This window comes from Hemicordylus capensis, chromosome 3, assembly GCF_027244095.1.
Source record: "Hemicordylus capensis ecotype Gifberg chromosome 3, rHemCap1.1.pri, whole genome shotgun sequence".
Classification (NCBI taxonomy): Eukaryota; Metazoa; Chordata; class Lepidosauria; order Squamata; family Cordylidae; genus Hemicordylus; species Hemicordylus capensis.
The window spans coordinates 30,070,771-30,087,810 of NC_069659.1; the positions used below are offsets into that span (position 1 = coordinate 30,070,771).

At 45.0% G+C, this 17,040-nt stretch overlaps 2 protein-coding genes across 2 annotated transcripts in view; one reads left to right on the top strand and one right to left on the bottom strand.

The window, feature by feature from the left end:
* The window catches only part of LOC128350309 (vitelline membrane outer layer protein 1-like), a 381,353-nt gene that overhangs the window by 338,403 nt on the left and 25,910 nt on the right, over positions 1–17,040 (bottom strand). The gene's annotated exons all lie outside the window — the stretch shown is intronic.
* The window catches only part of LOC128350308 (vitelline membrane outer layer protein 1-like), a 46,432-nt gene that overhangs the window by 18,739 nt on the left and 10,653 nt on the right, over positions 1–17,040 (top strand). Inside the window, exon 2 of the mRNA XM_053308409.1 lies at positions 11,817–11,995. Coding sequence (XP_053164384.1) covers positions 11,837–11,995 — 159 coding nt within the window. The 5' untranslated portion in view covers positions 11,817–11,836. The remainder of the gene's footprint in view (positions 1–11,816; positions 11,996–17,040) is intronic.

Below are 17,040 nucleotides of genomic sequence, written 5' to 3' on the forward strand. Positions count from 1 at the left end.
TGGCTCCCTTTCTGCCTCTCAAACTCCATCTACCTGAATTCAGATGTCCTGGTGAGGAAACTGGAGCTGAAGGGACATCCGGTTTTCTGTTGTATCTGAATTTGGCCTTAGAGTTGCCCCAATGGCAACTGCATTGCAGAAGAGGACTGTTCACATGACTGTTAATGGGGTAGGGACAGCATCCTACCCAGTTTGGGGAGCTGTGTGTGCTCCTGACTTCTGTTGATGTGCTAGCGAAGACTTAGGTAGGAGGAGGGGTGTGTGATTGTCTGTGAGATGGGAGCTGGGTAGGGCAGCTGTTTCTCCTACCTTGTCAAAGTGCGGGGTACAAATGCTGGATGGGGCAGTGTTGTCCTACTCAGCTCCCACCTCACAGATGATTTAATTATATATTTATTTAAAATATTTATACACTGTCCCTCCAGTACATTACTGCTTGGGGTGGCTCACAATGTTTATTGTGATCACACCCCACTCCTTCTACCTAAGTTTTAGCTAGCACATGATCAAAAATCAGGAATCTGCACAGTTTCCACAGCTAGATAGGATGTTTGCCCTACCTCTTTAATGGTTGTGTGAACAGCCCTACTTCCTGAGAAGGGAACCCCACTCCCTGAGGGTGCTGATGCTGCAGCAGTCAACAACATCTAGTTCAGCTGTCAAGATGGGTCTGCACTCAAACAGCTCACATACCTAATGTTGATTGTGTCCATGGAGCCTCTGCCACTGCTTCTATGGCTTCATAGGTGGGATTTCACAAAGGCATGGGAGATGGTACAGCATTTAGTGGTATGGGATTCTTCTACTGTAACTGAAGCATAAGTCTTTCCCTCTTCTGTAACATAGCTACCTGCTAGTATTCTCATGGCATTGCTAGACGTGAATATACTGGCTAACATATTGTGCCACACTGCATGCATGTTGCAATATTCATGCAATTCTGTAAGTGTGCCCTTGCGCTAGCACAAATATTTTGCAAATGCAGCTGTGTGAACGTGTAGCCATTATTTCCAATGGCTGTACTGATTCACACATTTTTTGTTGCATAACTGTGCAAACGTTATGTTGCGATGCACATGTAACATTGCACAGGAAGCTAGCCACTTTTATTTATTATATACAGCCACTGTGGGAAGTGGATCTAATCTAGATTGGGTCTGTGTCACAGAGGAGAAGACTTTAACCTTTTGCCCCAGCACAATTCTAATCTGGACCACCTATTCTTTGCAAAGGCTATTAGGGGTGTGCACAAAACCAGTTTGCCTGGTTGGTTTGAGTGTCAACCAGACTCGCACCCAACAGGGCATGTTTGGTTTCTTCAACCTGAACGAGGATCCTGGCTCAGCTTGAATTCAAGCCAGTTCAGGTTCTATAGTTTTTTAAAAAATTGTTTGCCTTAATACTGGGTTTTCCAGCTTCGGCGGGGTGTGTGTGTGTGCTGCCACAGCCACGAGGAGGTCTTCAGCAGTTCCTCCTCCCCCTGCTGGCCTCTCCTTGGCCTTCTAAGGGTTATTTTGGCCTGTTTTCAGGCTGTTTCAGTCCTTTCAGAGATGGCAGTGGCCATTTTGCAGGCTGTCACACATGCATGGCGGCTCATGCTTGGCAGCCTCCAAAATGGCTGCTGCCACCTCAGAAAGGGCCGAAACAGCCAGAAAACTTTGAGGCTGCCGAAACTGACGATAAGGGTTTAAAAAAAAAAAAAAAAACCTGTAGAACCCCCAAATCATCCCCAGGATGGCCCAGGGCGGGGTTGGCTCAACCTTGAGACCAGCTCAGGGGTGGGTCCTCAAGCAGAACTTGTTTTGATGTTGAACCAACTCGAGGTAAAGCTGGTTTGCAAATCCTTAAATTCTATTTGGACCAGGAAGGAAGCTGTCGTGAGTAGTAGCGAGAGCTTATCTAGGACTAGGACTAGGACTGGTGACACCAGAGTTCAAATCCCCATTCAGCCATTATACTTGCTGGGTGGGTGACTCTGGGCCAGTCACTTCTCTCTCAGCCTAAGCTACTTCACAGGGTTGTTGTGAGGAGAAACTTAAGCATGTAGTACACCGCTCTGGGCTCCCTGGAGAGAGAGCGGGATATAAAATGTAAAAATAAAATAAAATAAATATTAAGAAGAAGTGCCTCATTGTTTATCATGCTGTGGCCAAGTGGGTTTAATATAATAGTTAAGGCGCGGAGAGCCATCTTTGTGTGACTGATCTTACCTAAAGGGTCGAGCTGCTGTCTGTTGAATAACACCTCAAGAGAGCAGATGCCACCACAGTTGAGCGAATGTAACATGCACCTGAGGCTTAAATTCTGTAATGCTGTTATTCTGAGGGCATCTCTGCACCAAGCAGTTATGTCATTGTTGTATCATGGGGGCTGACTTTCTACAGAGCAAAGATAGGAAGACTCCAGTCCTTGCTGCTGTGTGGCTTTAAAGCACCACCATCCCGCCACCCCATGCTGCTTGCATAGGCAGGTTGTTCTGCAAATCACCCTTGATTTGTTTTGTATCCAAATCTACCCCCTTGAATTCAGCCCCGATTCAATTTGTATTTGTGGAACACTCTAGCTTTTGCACCTGTAACCGTGAGTTGCAGCATGATTGAGTAACGTCTGAATGAAGCTCCTGAATTGGGAGTAATGGAAGCAATGTCACAGCAGACAATCCCACAGCACTCCACAGGATTAGAACACCTATCTATGCAACAGTGCACAGGGTGTGTGTGTTTTAAAGCCACGCAGCGGTAAGAACATAAGAACAACTCTGCTGGATCACGCCCAAGGCCGATCTAGTCCAGAATCCTGTTTTATACAGTGGCCCACCAGATGACTCTGGGAAGCCCAAATGCAAGAGGTATGTGCATGCCTGATTTCCTGCTGTTGCTCCCCTGCAACTGGTATTTAGAGGCATCCTGCATCGGGACAGGCGCCTTCCCTGTCAGCATTGTGCTGTGAGAAATGTCAGTCCTTAAATCTAAGGCTTTCCCCACAAAGGGTTCTGGGAACACTAATTTGGTAAGAGTACTGAAAATTCTCTTTTCAAGATCCCTGATTTCTCTCCCCCTCCTCCTCCTCCTCCCCCCCCACACACACCCTCAAGATTTAATGTGGAGAGGGAAAGACTTTTTTTGATGATGACTAGGGATGTGCATAAAACCGGTTCTCCCGGTTCGGTTCGGATCCGAACCGGGTCCGAACCGGACCAGGGTGGTTCGGTTTTGTTTTTGCCGAACCACCCCCCGGTTCGGTTCGGACCGGTTCGGATCTCAAAAAATAGCAAGTTTGAAAGGGGACCTTGTGTTCTACCTGCCACCCAAATTTCAAGTCGATTGGACCTTCCTCTGATTTTTGGCGATTTTTTAAAGTTTTAGTAACTTTGGGGCAGTTTTGGGGCATAGCATGGGATCTGGGCAAAAGGAGTGGGGTGGGGTGGTAGTGCCTAATGGGTGCAGGCTACCACCCCAATTTCAGGGGGATTGGGCAAAGGGCTGATTTTTGGTAAATTTCTGAAAATTTCATGTCTTTGGGGCAGATTGGGGCAGATTGGGGCAGAAAGTGGGGGCTGGGGCAGAATAGTGGGGTGTGGTGGTAGTGCCTAATGTATGGAGGCTACCACCCCAATTTCAGGGGGTTTGGACAAAGGGGTGATTTTTTGAGAATTTTTGAAGTTTTAGTGACTTTGGGGCAGTTTGGGGGCAGAAAGTGGATCTGCCCCAAAATAGTGGGGTAGGGTGGTAGTGCCTAATGGGTGGAGGCTACCACCCCAATTTCAGGGGGATTGGGCAGAGGGCTGATTTTTTGAGAATTTTTGAAGTTTGGGTGTCTTTGGGGCAGATTGGGGGCAGAAAGTGAATCTGCCCCAAAGGAGTGGGGTGGGCTGGTAAATAGTGCCTAATGGGTGGAGGCTACCACCCATCCCCAATTTAAGAGTGATTGGGCAGAGGGGTGAATTATGGTGAATAGAAAAGGTGTGAATTCTCATTCTATCATAGCAAATGAGATATTTTTCAATTAAACAACTCTCATGACCCCACTTTCACTTTTTCACACTTTCCTTTACTATGAATAATATGAGGAAGTAATCAATTTAGCACACTTCACCTTATGAAGACAAACCTCATACAAATAAATTCACCATAATTCACCCCTCTGCCCAATCACTCTTAAATTGGGGATGGGTGGTAGCCTCCACCCATTAGGCACTATCTACCAGCCCACCCCACTCCTTTGGGGCAGATCCACTTTCTGCCCCCAATCTGTCCCAAAGACACCCAAACTTCAAAAATTCTCAAAAAATCAGGCCTCTGCCCAATCCCCCTGAAATTGGGGTGGTAGCCTCCACCCATTAGGCACTACCACCCTACCCCACTATTTTGGGGCAGATCCACTTTCTGCCCCCAAACTGCCCCAAAGTCACTAAAACTTCAAAAATTCTCAAAAATATCACCCCTTTGTCCAAACCCCCTGAAATTGGGGTGGTAGACTCCACCAATTAGGCACTACCATCACACCCCACTATTCTGCCCCAGGCCCCACTTTCTGCCCCAATATGCCCCAATATGCCCCAAAGATATGAAATTTTCAGAAATTTACCAAAAATCAGCCCTTTGCCCAATCCCCCTGAAATTGGGGTGGTAGCCTGCACCCATTAGTCACTACCACCGCACCCCACTCCTTTTGCCCAGATCCCATGCTATGCCCCTGAACTGCCCCAAAGTCACTAAAACTTTTAAAAATTTACCAAAAATCAGCCCTTTGCCCAATCCCCCTGAAATTGGGGTGGTAGACTCTACCCATTGGGCACTACCACCCCACCCCAAAATTTTGCCCCTGGGCCCCTTTTTACCCCCCGAATCGATTCGGATTCGGATTAAATCCGAATCCGAACCAAATCAAGGGTGATTCGGGTGACCCAGATTCGGGCACAAAACAGAACAGGGGTGATTCGGTTCGGGTCCGAGCCAAATCACCCGAAATCCCAAATTGCACACCCCTACTAAGCACACACACAGAGAAGAAGCAGGAGGCGGAGTGTGGATTCTATGATAGCATATTAGAGTGGATTGATGGTGTCTCATTGAAAATCTCATTTGCTATCATAGAATCCACACTCAATACCTCAGAAACAAGAGAACCCTGTACCCATGGGGGTGCCCCTACCAGAGATCCCTGTACCCCATGGGTTAGAAACCCATGGGGGTGGTTGGCACCCTATGTGCACTACACCACCACTTGCTCTGGGCCACCCCAGCACCCCCATGTGCACTTATAGGGCTGCTGAAAGCTCCATTATAACTTATTATGAGGAAAAACCTTAAAGACGCGTAAACTTCAAAAATCTCTTAAAAATCACCTCTTTGCCCAATTCCTTTCAAATAATTCTGATAGCTTCCTTGCCCACCCTGGGAACTACCACCCACCACACTGCACTCTACGACACCCCTTTCCCCCCAACGTGAAGCTATACATTTGCTGCAATCCTAATTATTCTCTATGAGGAATTCAAAAACACTTAACAATTCACCAATAATCAGAGGAGTGTCCAATTGCCTTGAGATTTTTTGGGTGGTAGGCACCCATGCCTGTCTACCACCCACCCTGCTTTTGTGCTCCTAGGTCCTCCACAACAGGGGATATGGACTGGTTCGGGTCCCATTATACTCAATGAGAAAAATAATTAAAAATATTTCAAATATTCATAAAAAATCATAGGGGTGTCTGATTGCTTCAGGGTTTGCACGGTTGTTGGCACCCATGAGTGCTCCACAATAAGAAATAATGGCCTGGTTCGGGTCCCATTATATCCTATGAGAGAAAAATAAAAATATTTTTCAAAAATTCATAAAAAATCGTACGAGTGTCCGATTGCTTTGGGGTTTGGGTGACAGGTACCCCTGGGTGCCAGCTACCATCTGACCAATTTTCAGCTTTCCGAACCGATCCTAACCGGTCCGAACCGGTTCGAAACGAACCACCCCCAGTTCAGTTCGGATTCAAACCGAACCAGGGGTGGTTCGGTTCGATCCGAACCTCCGAACTGGAACCGGTTCGGACCCGAACCGGTTCGGATCCGAACCGGTTCGCACATCCCTAATGATGACTACTGAACCCATTTAAATTTGTGGTGTAGATATGTGTGGTGCTGGTCAAATACCTTTTGACACCTACGGCAAAAAGCTGAAATAATGGTTGCTGTGCCTTTAAAGCAACCATTAGGGATGTGCATAACTTGATTTTTTTGATTTGATTTGTGCCCCAAACAAATCACCCCTGATTTTTTTTGTATCCAAATCTACCCCCTTGAAATCAGCCCAGATTCAATTTGTTTTTGCTTTGATTCAATTCAGATTTGGACTGATAGAGACCACTTAACAAGGTCTTAGGGGAACCAAATTTGGGTGGTGGGTAGGGCCCCATGAGTGCCACCTACCACCCAAATGTCTAGGCAGTGGGACACTTGGTTGATATTTAATATTTCTTTTTAGTTTTTACTGATTTTGAACATTTCTGCCATAGGAAACAATGGGGATTCAAAGTTGCCATATCCTAATCCTAACCCTAACACAGATCCCCAAATTTCATTTAAAAAACACCCCCAAACCCCGATTTTTGGCCTACCATTATACACCAAAGAATCCAAACACTTGAAAAATAGTGACAACACATTTTGCTCCATAACTCCACTTCTACAAGGGCTAGAGGTTAGCTTTTTTAAAAAAAATGAAAGCTGGGAATATGGGGGAATTAATAGGAGGGATCTGAATCTTGCATTGATTCAAATCAAATGAGGCATGATTCTATTTGTACCCAAATCTAGCCAATGGACTGCAGCGGTGATTTGTTTTGTCAACAAATTACCCGAAGCTAACGTGCTTCTGGGTTTGGAGGCAAGGATGAAAGGCAGTTAGTGATGGGGATGCAACAGGCACAGAGGAACGGCTCCATGGCTTTCCATCTGCCCTGCTCAGTCATAGCGCAGCAGAGTGTGACGGAGCTCCTCACAAGAGCTCGGTTTCCCACCTTTTGCTGTCCTGCCCCTGCTCACTGACCTGCCCACATTCATATTTCACTGCCTTGCTCAATGTCTCTCTCATTCTTCCTTGGAGGTGCTTGACTTCGGTGAAACTGTAAATAGATTTTCCTTGCTTGGTCTCAGGAGTTAGGTAGGGGGAAGAAGGGAGGGCAAATGTTTATTTGTAAATGTATTATATTTCTACACTGCTGCAAACTTAGGTCTCAAGGCAGTTTAAAATATTTTATTTATTTATTTATTTATTTATTTATTTATTTATTTATTTATTTAATTGACTACCTAACTTCCTTAGACTCGAGGCTGTTTACGTAAATTAAAACAATGAAGACAAGAGAAGTAGTTTGTGTGTGGGGGGGGGAGTGGGGAGAAAGAAAAGATAAGAAACCCGCCCCCCCCCCCCCACACACACATTAAAAACTAAAAGCCTGGCAAAATAGATAGGACTCAAGAGCTTCTTAAAGGACATAAGAGAGGGAACATTACAAATCTCGGGAGGCAGAGTGTCAATGGGAATTAGGGGGTTCGTATTGACTCAAGACTAGGTTAGTCTTGAGTCAATGGGAATTAGGGGGTTCAGTTCCTTGAGGTTTAAAAGGGTCTAAAAAGGCAGGGAGGAGGCAGTCTTACTGTAGCAGGACCAAGGCCTATCTAGTCCAGCATTATGCTTCACACAGTGACCCACCAGATACCTCTGGGAAGCCCACATACAAGAGGTGAGGGCATGCCCCCTCTCTAGGGGTGTGTACAGAACCAGGTGGCCCAGTTCGGTTCGAGTCCGAAGTAGACTTGAACCAGAACGGCCAAGTTCAGTCTGCCCCCCATCGATCTCCCCACTGGTCTGGTCCAGTGTGGGGGGGCGGGGGTTCGCAAATTTGTTTTTAATTTTTTTAAAATAATAAAATAAAAATACATGTGGTCCCTTCAGGAGGCTTCCTGTAGGCTGCGGTGTGCATGTGTGTGTGTGTGTTCCTGCGAAGGTTCCACCTCCCCACACTGGCCTCTGAAATCGCTCCCATGGCCAGGTAAAGCAACTCTTTTCAGCCCGTTTGGGCCTCCGTAACTGAGCGCGGTGGCCATTTTGGCCAGCGCCGCGCATACATAAATGGTCTCTGTGAGGCCTGGCATGGCCCACAGCCTCGCAGAGGTCATTTGCATATGTGCAGTGGCCATATTGGAAAAAAACACAAAATGGTGCTGTGCATGCACAAATGACCTCTGTGAGGCCGTAGGCCATGCCAGGCCTTGCAGAGGCCATTTACACATGCACAGCTGAAGCCAAAATGGCCACCTTGCGCAGTTATTGAGGCCTGAATGGGCTGAAAAGAGTTGCTTTACTCAGCTGTGGTGGTGATTTCAGAGGCCAGTGGAGGGAGGAGGAACTTTCGTGGACCCCGCTGTGGCCTACAGGAAGCCCCCTGAACGGCTTTTATTTTATTTTATTTTTTTTTAAAAAAAAATTGATCGTTCCACGGACTTTTCTGGAGGTTCAGTTCCAGTCCTTAAGGAACCGGGGTGGGGTTGGGTTCGATCCCGAACCCCCTAACCACCAGACCGAATCCCCAAACCCCTGAACCTCTGGACTGGTCCACACATCCTTACTAGGGGTGTGTATGGAACCGTCTGGCCCGGTTCAGTTCGGTCCGCCACCCCCATCGAACCCCCACCCCGGTCCAGTCTGGTCCCAAATTATTTGTTTTGTTTTATTTAAAGATTAAATTAGATGCTAAGTACCTTTAGCCCCTTTGGGGATTTGCTCAGGCCGCTACTGTGTGTGTGTTTGTGTGCGAACCCCATACGGGTTCGCTCTCCCCCCGCCAGCCTTCCTCATCACCGCCGTGGGTGCAACCTTTTCGGCCCTTTCGGGCCTCCGTACCTGTGCACGGCTGCCATTTTGGCGGCTGCTGCACATGCGCCAATGTCCTCTGTGAGGCCATGGCGGGCTGCGGGAGTGATGAGGAAGGCTGGCGGGGGCAGAGGGAACCAGCATGCACACACACCCTCCGGTGGCTTCAGCAAGCCCCCTGAAAGGGCTAAAGGTACTTAGCATCTAATTTAATTTTTTTAAAAAAATACGCGGACCAGCTGGACCCAAACCTCCGGACTGGACTGCTGGACCACCGGACCGCTGGACTGGTCCGCACATCCCTAATCCCTACCTCTCTCCTGTTCTCCTGCAATTAGTATTGGTATCTCTCCTGTTCCCTCTGAGGCTGGAGGAGGTCTAAAGCCCTCAGACTAGTAGCCATTGATAGACCTATTCATGAATTTATCTAACCCCTTCTTAAAGCCATCCAGGCTGTTGGCTGTCACCATATCTCATGGCAGAGAATTCCATAGGTTGATCATGCATTGTTTGAAAAAGTACTTCCTTTTGCCAGTCCTAAATTTCTTGGCAATCAGTTTCATGGGATGATCCCTGGTTCTAGTTTCATGAGAGAGGGAGGAAAAATTCTCTCTATCAATTTTCTGCATGCCATGCATCATTTTATAGACCTCTATCATCTCAGTCTTCTTTTTTCTAAACTGAATAGCCCCAGGCCTTGCTTCATAAGGAAGGTTCTCTAGGCCCTGATCATCTTGTTTGCCCTCTTCTGCACCTTTTCTAGTTCTACAATGTCCTTCTTAAGATACAGAGACTAGAACTACACTACAGTGACCAGAACTGCACGCAGCACTCCAAATGTGGTTGCACCATAGTTTTGTATAAGGGCATTATACTATTAGCAGTTTTATTTTCAGTCCCCTTCCTAATGATTCCTAGCATGTAATTGGCCTTTTTCACAGCTATTACACATTGAGTCGACACTCAATGAGCTTTCCACCAAGACTTGAAGATCTCTCTCCTGGTCAGTCACCGACAGCTCAGATCCCTTCAGCATATACTTGAAGTTGGGGTTTTTCGTCCCAAAATGCATCCCTCCCTTCCTCCCTTCCTTCCTTCCTTCCTTCCTTCCTTCCTTTATTTTATTTTATTTATTTGATTTTTATAGCACCCTTCCAAAATGGCTTAGGGCGGTTTACAATTTAAACAAACCATTAAAACAGTGAAGTGCAAAAACAAAAATGCAATACAATATAACAACAATTAACAATTTAAAAATATTTTAAAACTACAATTAAACAATCACAATAATTAAAAACCCTGAAACCGGGTTAAAATATTAAAACCGATTTTAAAATCTTGGAAAGCCAGGCCAAACAAATATGTTTTAAGGGCTCTCCTGAAGGCTAATAGAGAATTCAAATTATGCCTTTCTACAGGGAGCGCATTCCACAGTCCTGGAGCAGCCATAGAGAAGGCCTGTCTCTGAGTCGCCACCAGACGAGCTGGTGGTAACTGGAGACGAACCTCCTCAGATGACCTTAATGTGCAGTGCGGATCATGCAGAAGAATGCGCTCTCTGAGGGAACTCAGGCCTAAGACATAACCAGGAAATTGTATTTTGCCCAGAAACATATCGGCAGCCCGTGCAATTGTTTCAAAATTGGCGTAATATGGTCTCTCCGGGTTACCCAAGAGATCAATCTGGCTGCCGCATTCTGAACTAATTGAAGATCCCGAACTACGTACAAAGGCAGCCCCATGCAGAGCACATTGCAATAGTCAAGCCGGGAGGTTACCAGCGGATGCACCACTGTTTTGAGGTCATCCTCTTCAAGGAATGGGCGCAGCTGTCAAATCAGCTGAAGCTGATAGAAAGCACTTCTGGCCATGGCCTCCACCTGAGATACTTTATATTTGTTAACTTTGAACTGCACTTGTCATTTGGTTGCCCACTCACCCAGTTTGGAGAGATCCTTTTGGTTCCTTGCAATCTCTTTTGGATTTCACTACCTTAAATCATTTTGTGTCATCTGCAAATTTAGCCACCTCATTGCTTACCCCAACTTTTAGATCATTTATGAAAAAGTTAAAGAGCACCAGTCCCAGTACTGATCCCCGGGGGACCCCACTTTTTACTTCCCTCCACTTAGAGAACTGTCCATTTATTGTGACCCTCTGTTTCCTGTCCTTCAAACACTTACCAATCCAGACATGAACCTGTCCCCTTATCCCATGACTGCGAAGTTTTCTCAAGAGTCTTCAATGAGGAACTTTGTTGAAAGTTTTTTGAAAGTCCAGGTGGTTTCAATTGACATCAGAAGTCATTTCCGGCCACCCAGGAACCATGGATAGATGAATCTTGCCTCCTTTTTAAACTACAGATAACAAGGTTGGGTCTACATTGCCTGACCATGAATGTTCAAAACTGTGGGTGACAGTATTGTGGATAACGAGGGCCATCTCTAGTGCTATCCACATGTTAAGTTCAACACTCACGGATCATGAGAAGAGCTTCTATATGTGAGCACTGACTGCTGTAGGATCTTCCCCTTAGTGGATGATGCTGTAGCTTAATGGTAGAGCATCGGCTTGTATGCAGAAGGCCCAGCTTCACTCCCTGGCATCCCCAGGTTGGGTTAGGAAAGGCTCCTGCCTGAAATGTTGTGAGATGCCCTGAGCAGTAGTGTACTGGAGGGGCAGTATAAATATTTTAATTAAATAAAAATAAATAAACCTTGGAGAGCCACTGTCAGTCAGTAGAGAGAGTTCTGAGCTAGGTGGACCAAATCTAACTTGATATAAGGTCGCTTCCCATATTCCTATCTTTCCTCTACGGGCAGTGTCTGAAAAGCTCTGTGAAAAAGGATCCAGAGAGATATTGGCTGGAGAAGAAAGGACTTGTTATCTTTATACTGGTAAAAATTCTCAAGATTGTTATCTTTCAACTATATTTCTACACTGCAGTTTAGAAAAGACAGTCTTCCATGGACTTCTCCATCGGCATCGTGCTCTTCCTGACCTTTGGCTGCATCTCTTCCCGAGAATTTAAATCCAGCATCTCAGTGAAGAATGGATCTCCTCTGGGGAGATGGGATAAACCACACTACTGTCCTAAAGGTTATGCTCACGCATTCCAATTGAAGGTAAAAATCTCCTTCGCTCCTTTTAGGAACCCCAGTGCTGAGCAGAAGTCACAGCTCACTCTCTCTGAACTTGCCTCCTTCTTTTCTTTCTGTACACGCCTCAGAAAATAGTTCTTGAACCCTGGAAGGAAAGCTGGGGAAACAGTAGAGCTTAGTAGGGATGTGCAAAACGATTTGGGTGCAAAATGATTTGTACCTGAATCTGGCTGATTCAGGCAATTCATAGACAAAACAAATCACCCCTGTCTGCAACTGCCCTGATTTGGGTACAAAACAAATCACCCCATATTCAGACCCCCAAAATTCAGAGATTTGGACCTCCATTTTGTGGCCTAAGTGGGTTGGGTGGTAGTGCCCAGTGGGCTGAAGCTACAGTACCACCCAAATTTCAAAGAAATTGGGCAAAGGGGTGATTTTTCTAATTTAATAATACTATTATTACATTAAGATATATGCATAGATAGTTAACATACATATATATACATAATAAACACACACATGCTCGCTCTCCAAAAAGAGAGAAAGAAATTTAGCTCGCTTTCGACAAGCAAACACCACCATGTTTCTTTATTTTTATTTTATTTATTTTTACATTTCTATACTGCATTTCGTTAAAAGAAAACCCTAAGGCGGTCTACAAAAATTAAAACATACAATAAAAAGCAATAAAAACATCAAGCAATAAAAACATCAAGCTAAAAACATATAAAACAAGCATAAAAGCAAGACAACAGATAAAAACACACAGAAGCAGCAGTAAAAAGGATTATGTAAAAGCCTGGGTAAAAAGCCAATTCATTAAAAGCTTTCTAAAAGCCGTGATGGAGTCCGAGGAAAGAATGGTCACTGGGAGAGCATTCCAGAGTCTAAGAGCAGCAACAGAGAAGGCCCTGTCCCAAGTGCACGACAGCCGGGCCTCCCTCATTGTCGGCACCCGGAGCAGAGCCCCCTCAGATGTCCTCGTCAAGCGGGCAGCAACCCTTGGGAGCAGGTGGTCCCTCAGATACCCTGGGCCCAAACCGTTTAGGGCTTTAAAGGTCAAAACCAGCACCTTGAATTGGACCCGGAAACAAACCGGCAGCCAGTGCAGCTCTTTCAACATGGGGTTGATATGTTCCCAACGGGCAGCTCCAGATAAAACCCTCGCTGCCGCGTTTTGCACTAGCTGCAGTTTCCGGATATTCTTCAAGGGCAGCCCCACGTAGAGCGCGTTACAGTAATCCAGCCGCGACGTGACTAAGGCATGGGTAACCGTGGCCAGATCTGCCTTCTTGAGAAAGGGACGCAGCTGGCGCACCAGCTGAAACCATGCAAAGGCACCCCTGGCCACCCCCTTTACCTGAGCCTCCAAAAGCAGAGCCGGGTCCAGTAGTAACCCCAAGCTGCGTACAAGGGGAGTGCAACACCATCCAGAACCGGTAAAATCTCCTCATTCCGATTGGTTCTCCTACTGACCAACAGTACCTCCGTCTTATCCGGATTCAATTTCAGTTTGTTAGCCCACATCCAACCCATCACGGCCTCCAGCCCCCGATTCTGGACATCCACCACCTCCCTAGGATCAGATGACAAGGAGAGATAGAGCTGAGTGTCATCCGCATATTGCTGACAACTCCGTCCAAGTCCCCGGATGACCTCTCCCAGTGGCTTCATGTAGATGTTAAACAGCATGGGGGACCAGACCGATCCCTGCGGGACCCCACAGGCCAATGGCCACGGGGCCCAGCAGTAGTCCCCCAGCACAATGAAAATGTTCATTTTCAAAACTCCTCTTTGGTTTTTTTTTAGCTTACTGACACACAGACACAGACACACACAGAGTGATTAAGTAGGTAATTAAGTAATGAGTGAATAATTAAGTAATTACTCATTTTAAGGAAGGAGGAAATTTGAAGATATTACTACCGACTGCCATTTCCTATTATAAAGGTAAAATGTGCTGTCAAGTCAATTTTGACTCCTGGTGCCCATAGAGCCCTGTGGTTTTCTTTGGTAGCATACAGGAAGGGTTTACCATTGCCTTCTCCCATGAAGTATGAGATGATGCCTTTCAGCATCTTCCTATATCGCTGCTGCCCGATATAGTATCAGTGGGGATTCCAACCAGCAACCTTCTGCTTGTTAGTCAAGCATTTCCCAACTGTCCCACTTAAGGTGGCATTTCCTATGATAAATGCTCAATAATTTCTCAGTCATGCCAGTTATATTATCCCTTCCCCTTGATTTGTCCAATACTAAATGACATGAGAAAGATGTCATGGGTTAATACTGATCAATACAAAGCATAATTTGATCTGTGGGAAGCTCTGAAAACTTTATACCCTTCTCATTACAAGGAATTTTACAAATAAAAATAACTGCAGATACACTGTATGCAGACTTTTTAAAATATCTCTCTCTCTCTCTCTCTCTCTCTCACACACACACACACACACACACACACACACCCCTTTATGTTAAGCAATTAATGCGTAGCATCTAGAATATCAATATATCAAAAGGACCTCTTAAAGGCTTCCATGTTTAAAATAATTACTAATTTCTTTTCTTTTACAATATGGCAGTGACTAACGCAATTATTTAAATTACATTTCTTTAAGATGTTAATTTTTCACCTTAACGTTGGTCAAAATGTTATTATATCTACCTTTGGAACATTAGCTCTGTTGCATTTCTGCAAACCACATGCTCCTCCCCTGATTTGAAAACTGATGGCTAATGTGAATGAAGGAAACTTTTGTACCTTCATTTGACGTGGAAGCATTTTTTCAGTCTCTGCTCTCAGTCAGTTACCTCACCTGTTGGCCCTCCTGGACTGGTCTGGTTCTGTTTTTTTGTTTTGCAATGGCAAGAGAATCTCCTCTCTCCCCAACAACAAGAGATACTGAGAGAAAGTCAGTCACACCACCATGTCCGTGTGGCTCCATGTTGACATGGAGAAAAAGATTTGGGTGTCATCAGCATACTGATAACACTCTGCACCGAATCTTCTGATGAAACAGCAGCAGAAACAGGGAGGGGATACTTACCAAACAGTCTGCAGAATAATAAAAACAACAAGACTGGATAGCACTCATGTTGTTTTTTAAATAGTCCCTAAACTAGCAGAAGTAATACAGAAGACAGTGATTGTAAGCGTGTGCAGAGGAGTGTGAAGCTTTGCAGCATGGAGTTGGGGGGCAACTTTGAGGAATAGACTGACGAAAGTAGGGGAAGCCACAGGGCATTTTTACTGAGTGGTGTATGTGTGTGTACTCAAAAGAGAACTTTTATGTCATGCAGAGAGACATCTAGACCCATTTCAGACTAGCTTTTGGACGGGCTATGGGGTGGAGACTGCCTTGTCGGCCTGATGGATGATCTCCAATTGGGAATTGGGAGAGGAAGTATGACTCTGTTTGTCCTTTTGGACCTCTTGGTGGCTTTCAATACTGTCGACCATAGTATCCTTCTGGAGCGCCTGAGGGGGCTGGGAGTTAGAGGCACTGCTTTGCAGTGGTTCTACTCCTACCTCTCGGGCAGGTTCCAGATGGTGTCCCTTGGAGACTGCTGTTCTTCACAATCTGAACTTTTGTATGGTGTGCCTCAGGGCTCCGTATTGTCTCCGATGTTGTTTAACATCTACATGAAGCCGCTGGGAGAGATCATCAGGAGATTTGGCGCAGGGTGTTATCAGTATGCTGATGACACCCCAAACTCTTTTACCTTGTCAACATCATCAGGAGAAGGCACAACCTCCATAAATGCCTGCCTGGAGGTGGTGATGGGCTGGGTGAGACTGAATCCGGATCAAATGAAAGTATTTATTTGTGGGGTCGGGACATGAGAGATTCTATCTATCTATCTATCTATCGATCGATCTATCTATCTATCTATCTATCTATCTATTTAAAATATGTCTATACCATCCAAAACCTGTGTCTCTGGGTGGTTTACAATTAATATCATTTAAAACATCGAATCAATTAACAATTAATATCATTTTAAACATTGACATTTTGATCTGACTGTTCTGGATGGGGTCTGTCTGTTCTGGTTGGGGTCACACTTCCCCAGGAGGAACAGGTATGCAATTTGGAGGTGCTTCTGGACACAAACCTTTCCCTGGTATCCCAGGTGGCCAGAAATACCTTCTATCCACTTTGGTTGATACGCCAGCTGTGTCCGTTTCTTGAGATAAATAACTTCAGAAGAGTAGTACATCTGCTGGTCACCTCCAGACTTGACTACTGCAATGTGTTCTATGTGGGACTGCCTTTGTACCTAATCTGGAAACTGAAGTTGGTCCAGAATGTGGTAGCCAGGTTGGTCTCTGGGTCATCTCAAAGAGACTGTATCACATGTATCTTAAAAGTTCCACACTGGTTGCCAATACGTTTCCAGGCAAAATACAAGGTATTGTTTATAGCCTATAAAGCCCTAAACAGCTTGGGCCCTGGGTATTTAAGAGAACGTCTTCTTCGCTATGAACCACACTGCCCATTGAGATCATCAGGTGAGGTTCGTCTGCAATTGCCACCGGCTCGTCTGGTGCCTACTCAGCGACGGGCATTCTCTGTTGCTGCCCTGAGATTTTGGAATTCATTCCTTGCTGAAATAAGAGCCTCTCCATCTCTGACAACTTTAAAAAAGGCAGTCAAGACACATTTGTTCACCGAGGCTTAATTAGATACAGTTTGAATAGTTTTATGGTTTTTAATAGTTTTAGCGGTGTTTTAAATCTTAAATTATTGTAATGTTTTATTTGTTGTATTGTTTTGTTGTAAACCACCCAGAGACTTGCATTTTGGGCAGTATACAAATATGTTAAATAAATAAATAAATAAATAAATAAATAAATAAATAAATAACAAAAAATAATATTTTAAATATACATTTTAAAACAAACATTTATTTCAGTGAATTTAAGGACACTTAACACATAACTTTAATAAAAGAATGTCCAGCATTCCAAAATAATATTTTTATAGAGCCCCACTGGGCATAAATCTCTAATAGGATAAAGCATCCAGTTTGTATGAGGTCTGAAATGGCTTCTAAAATCA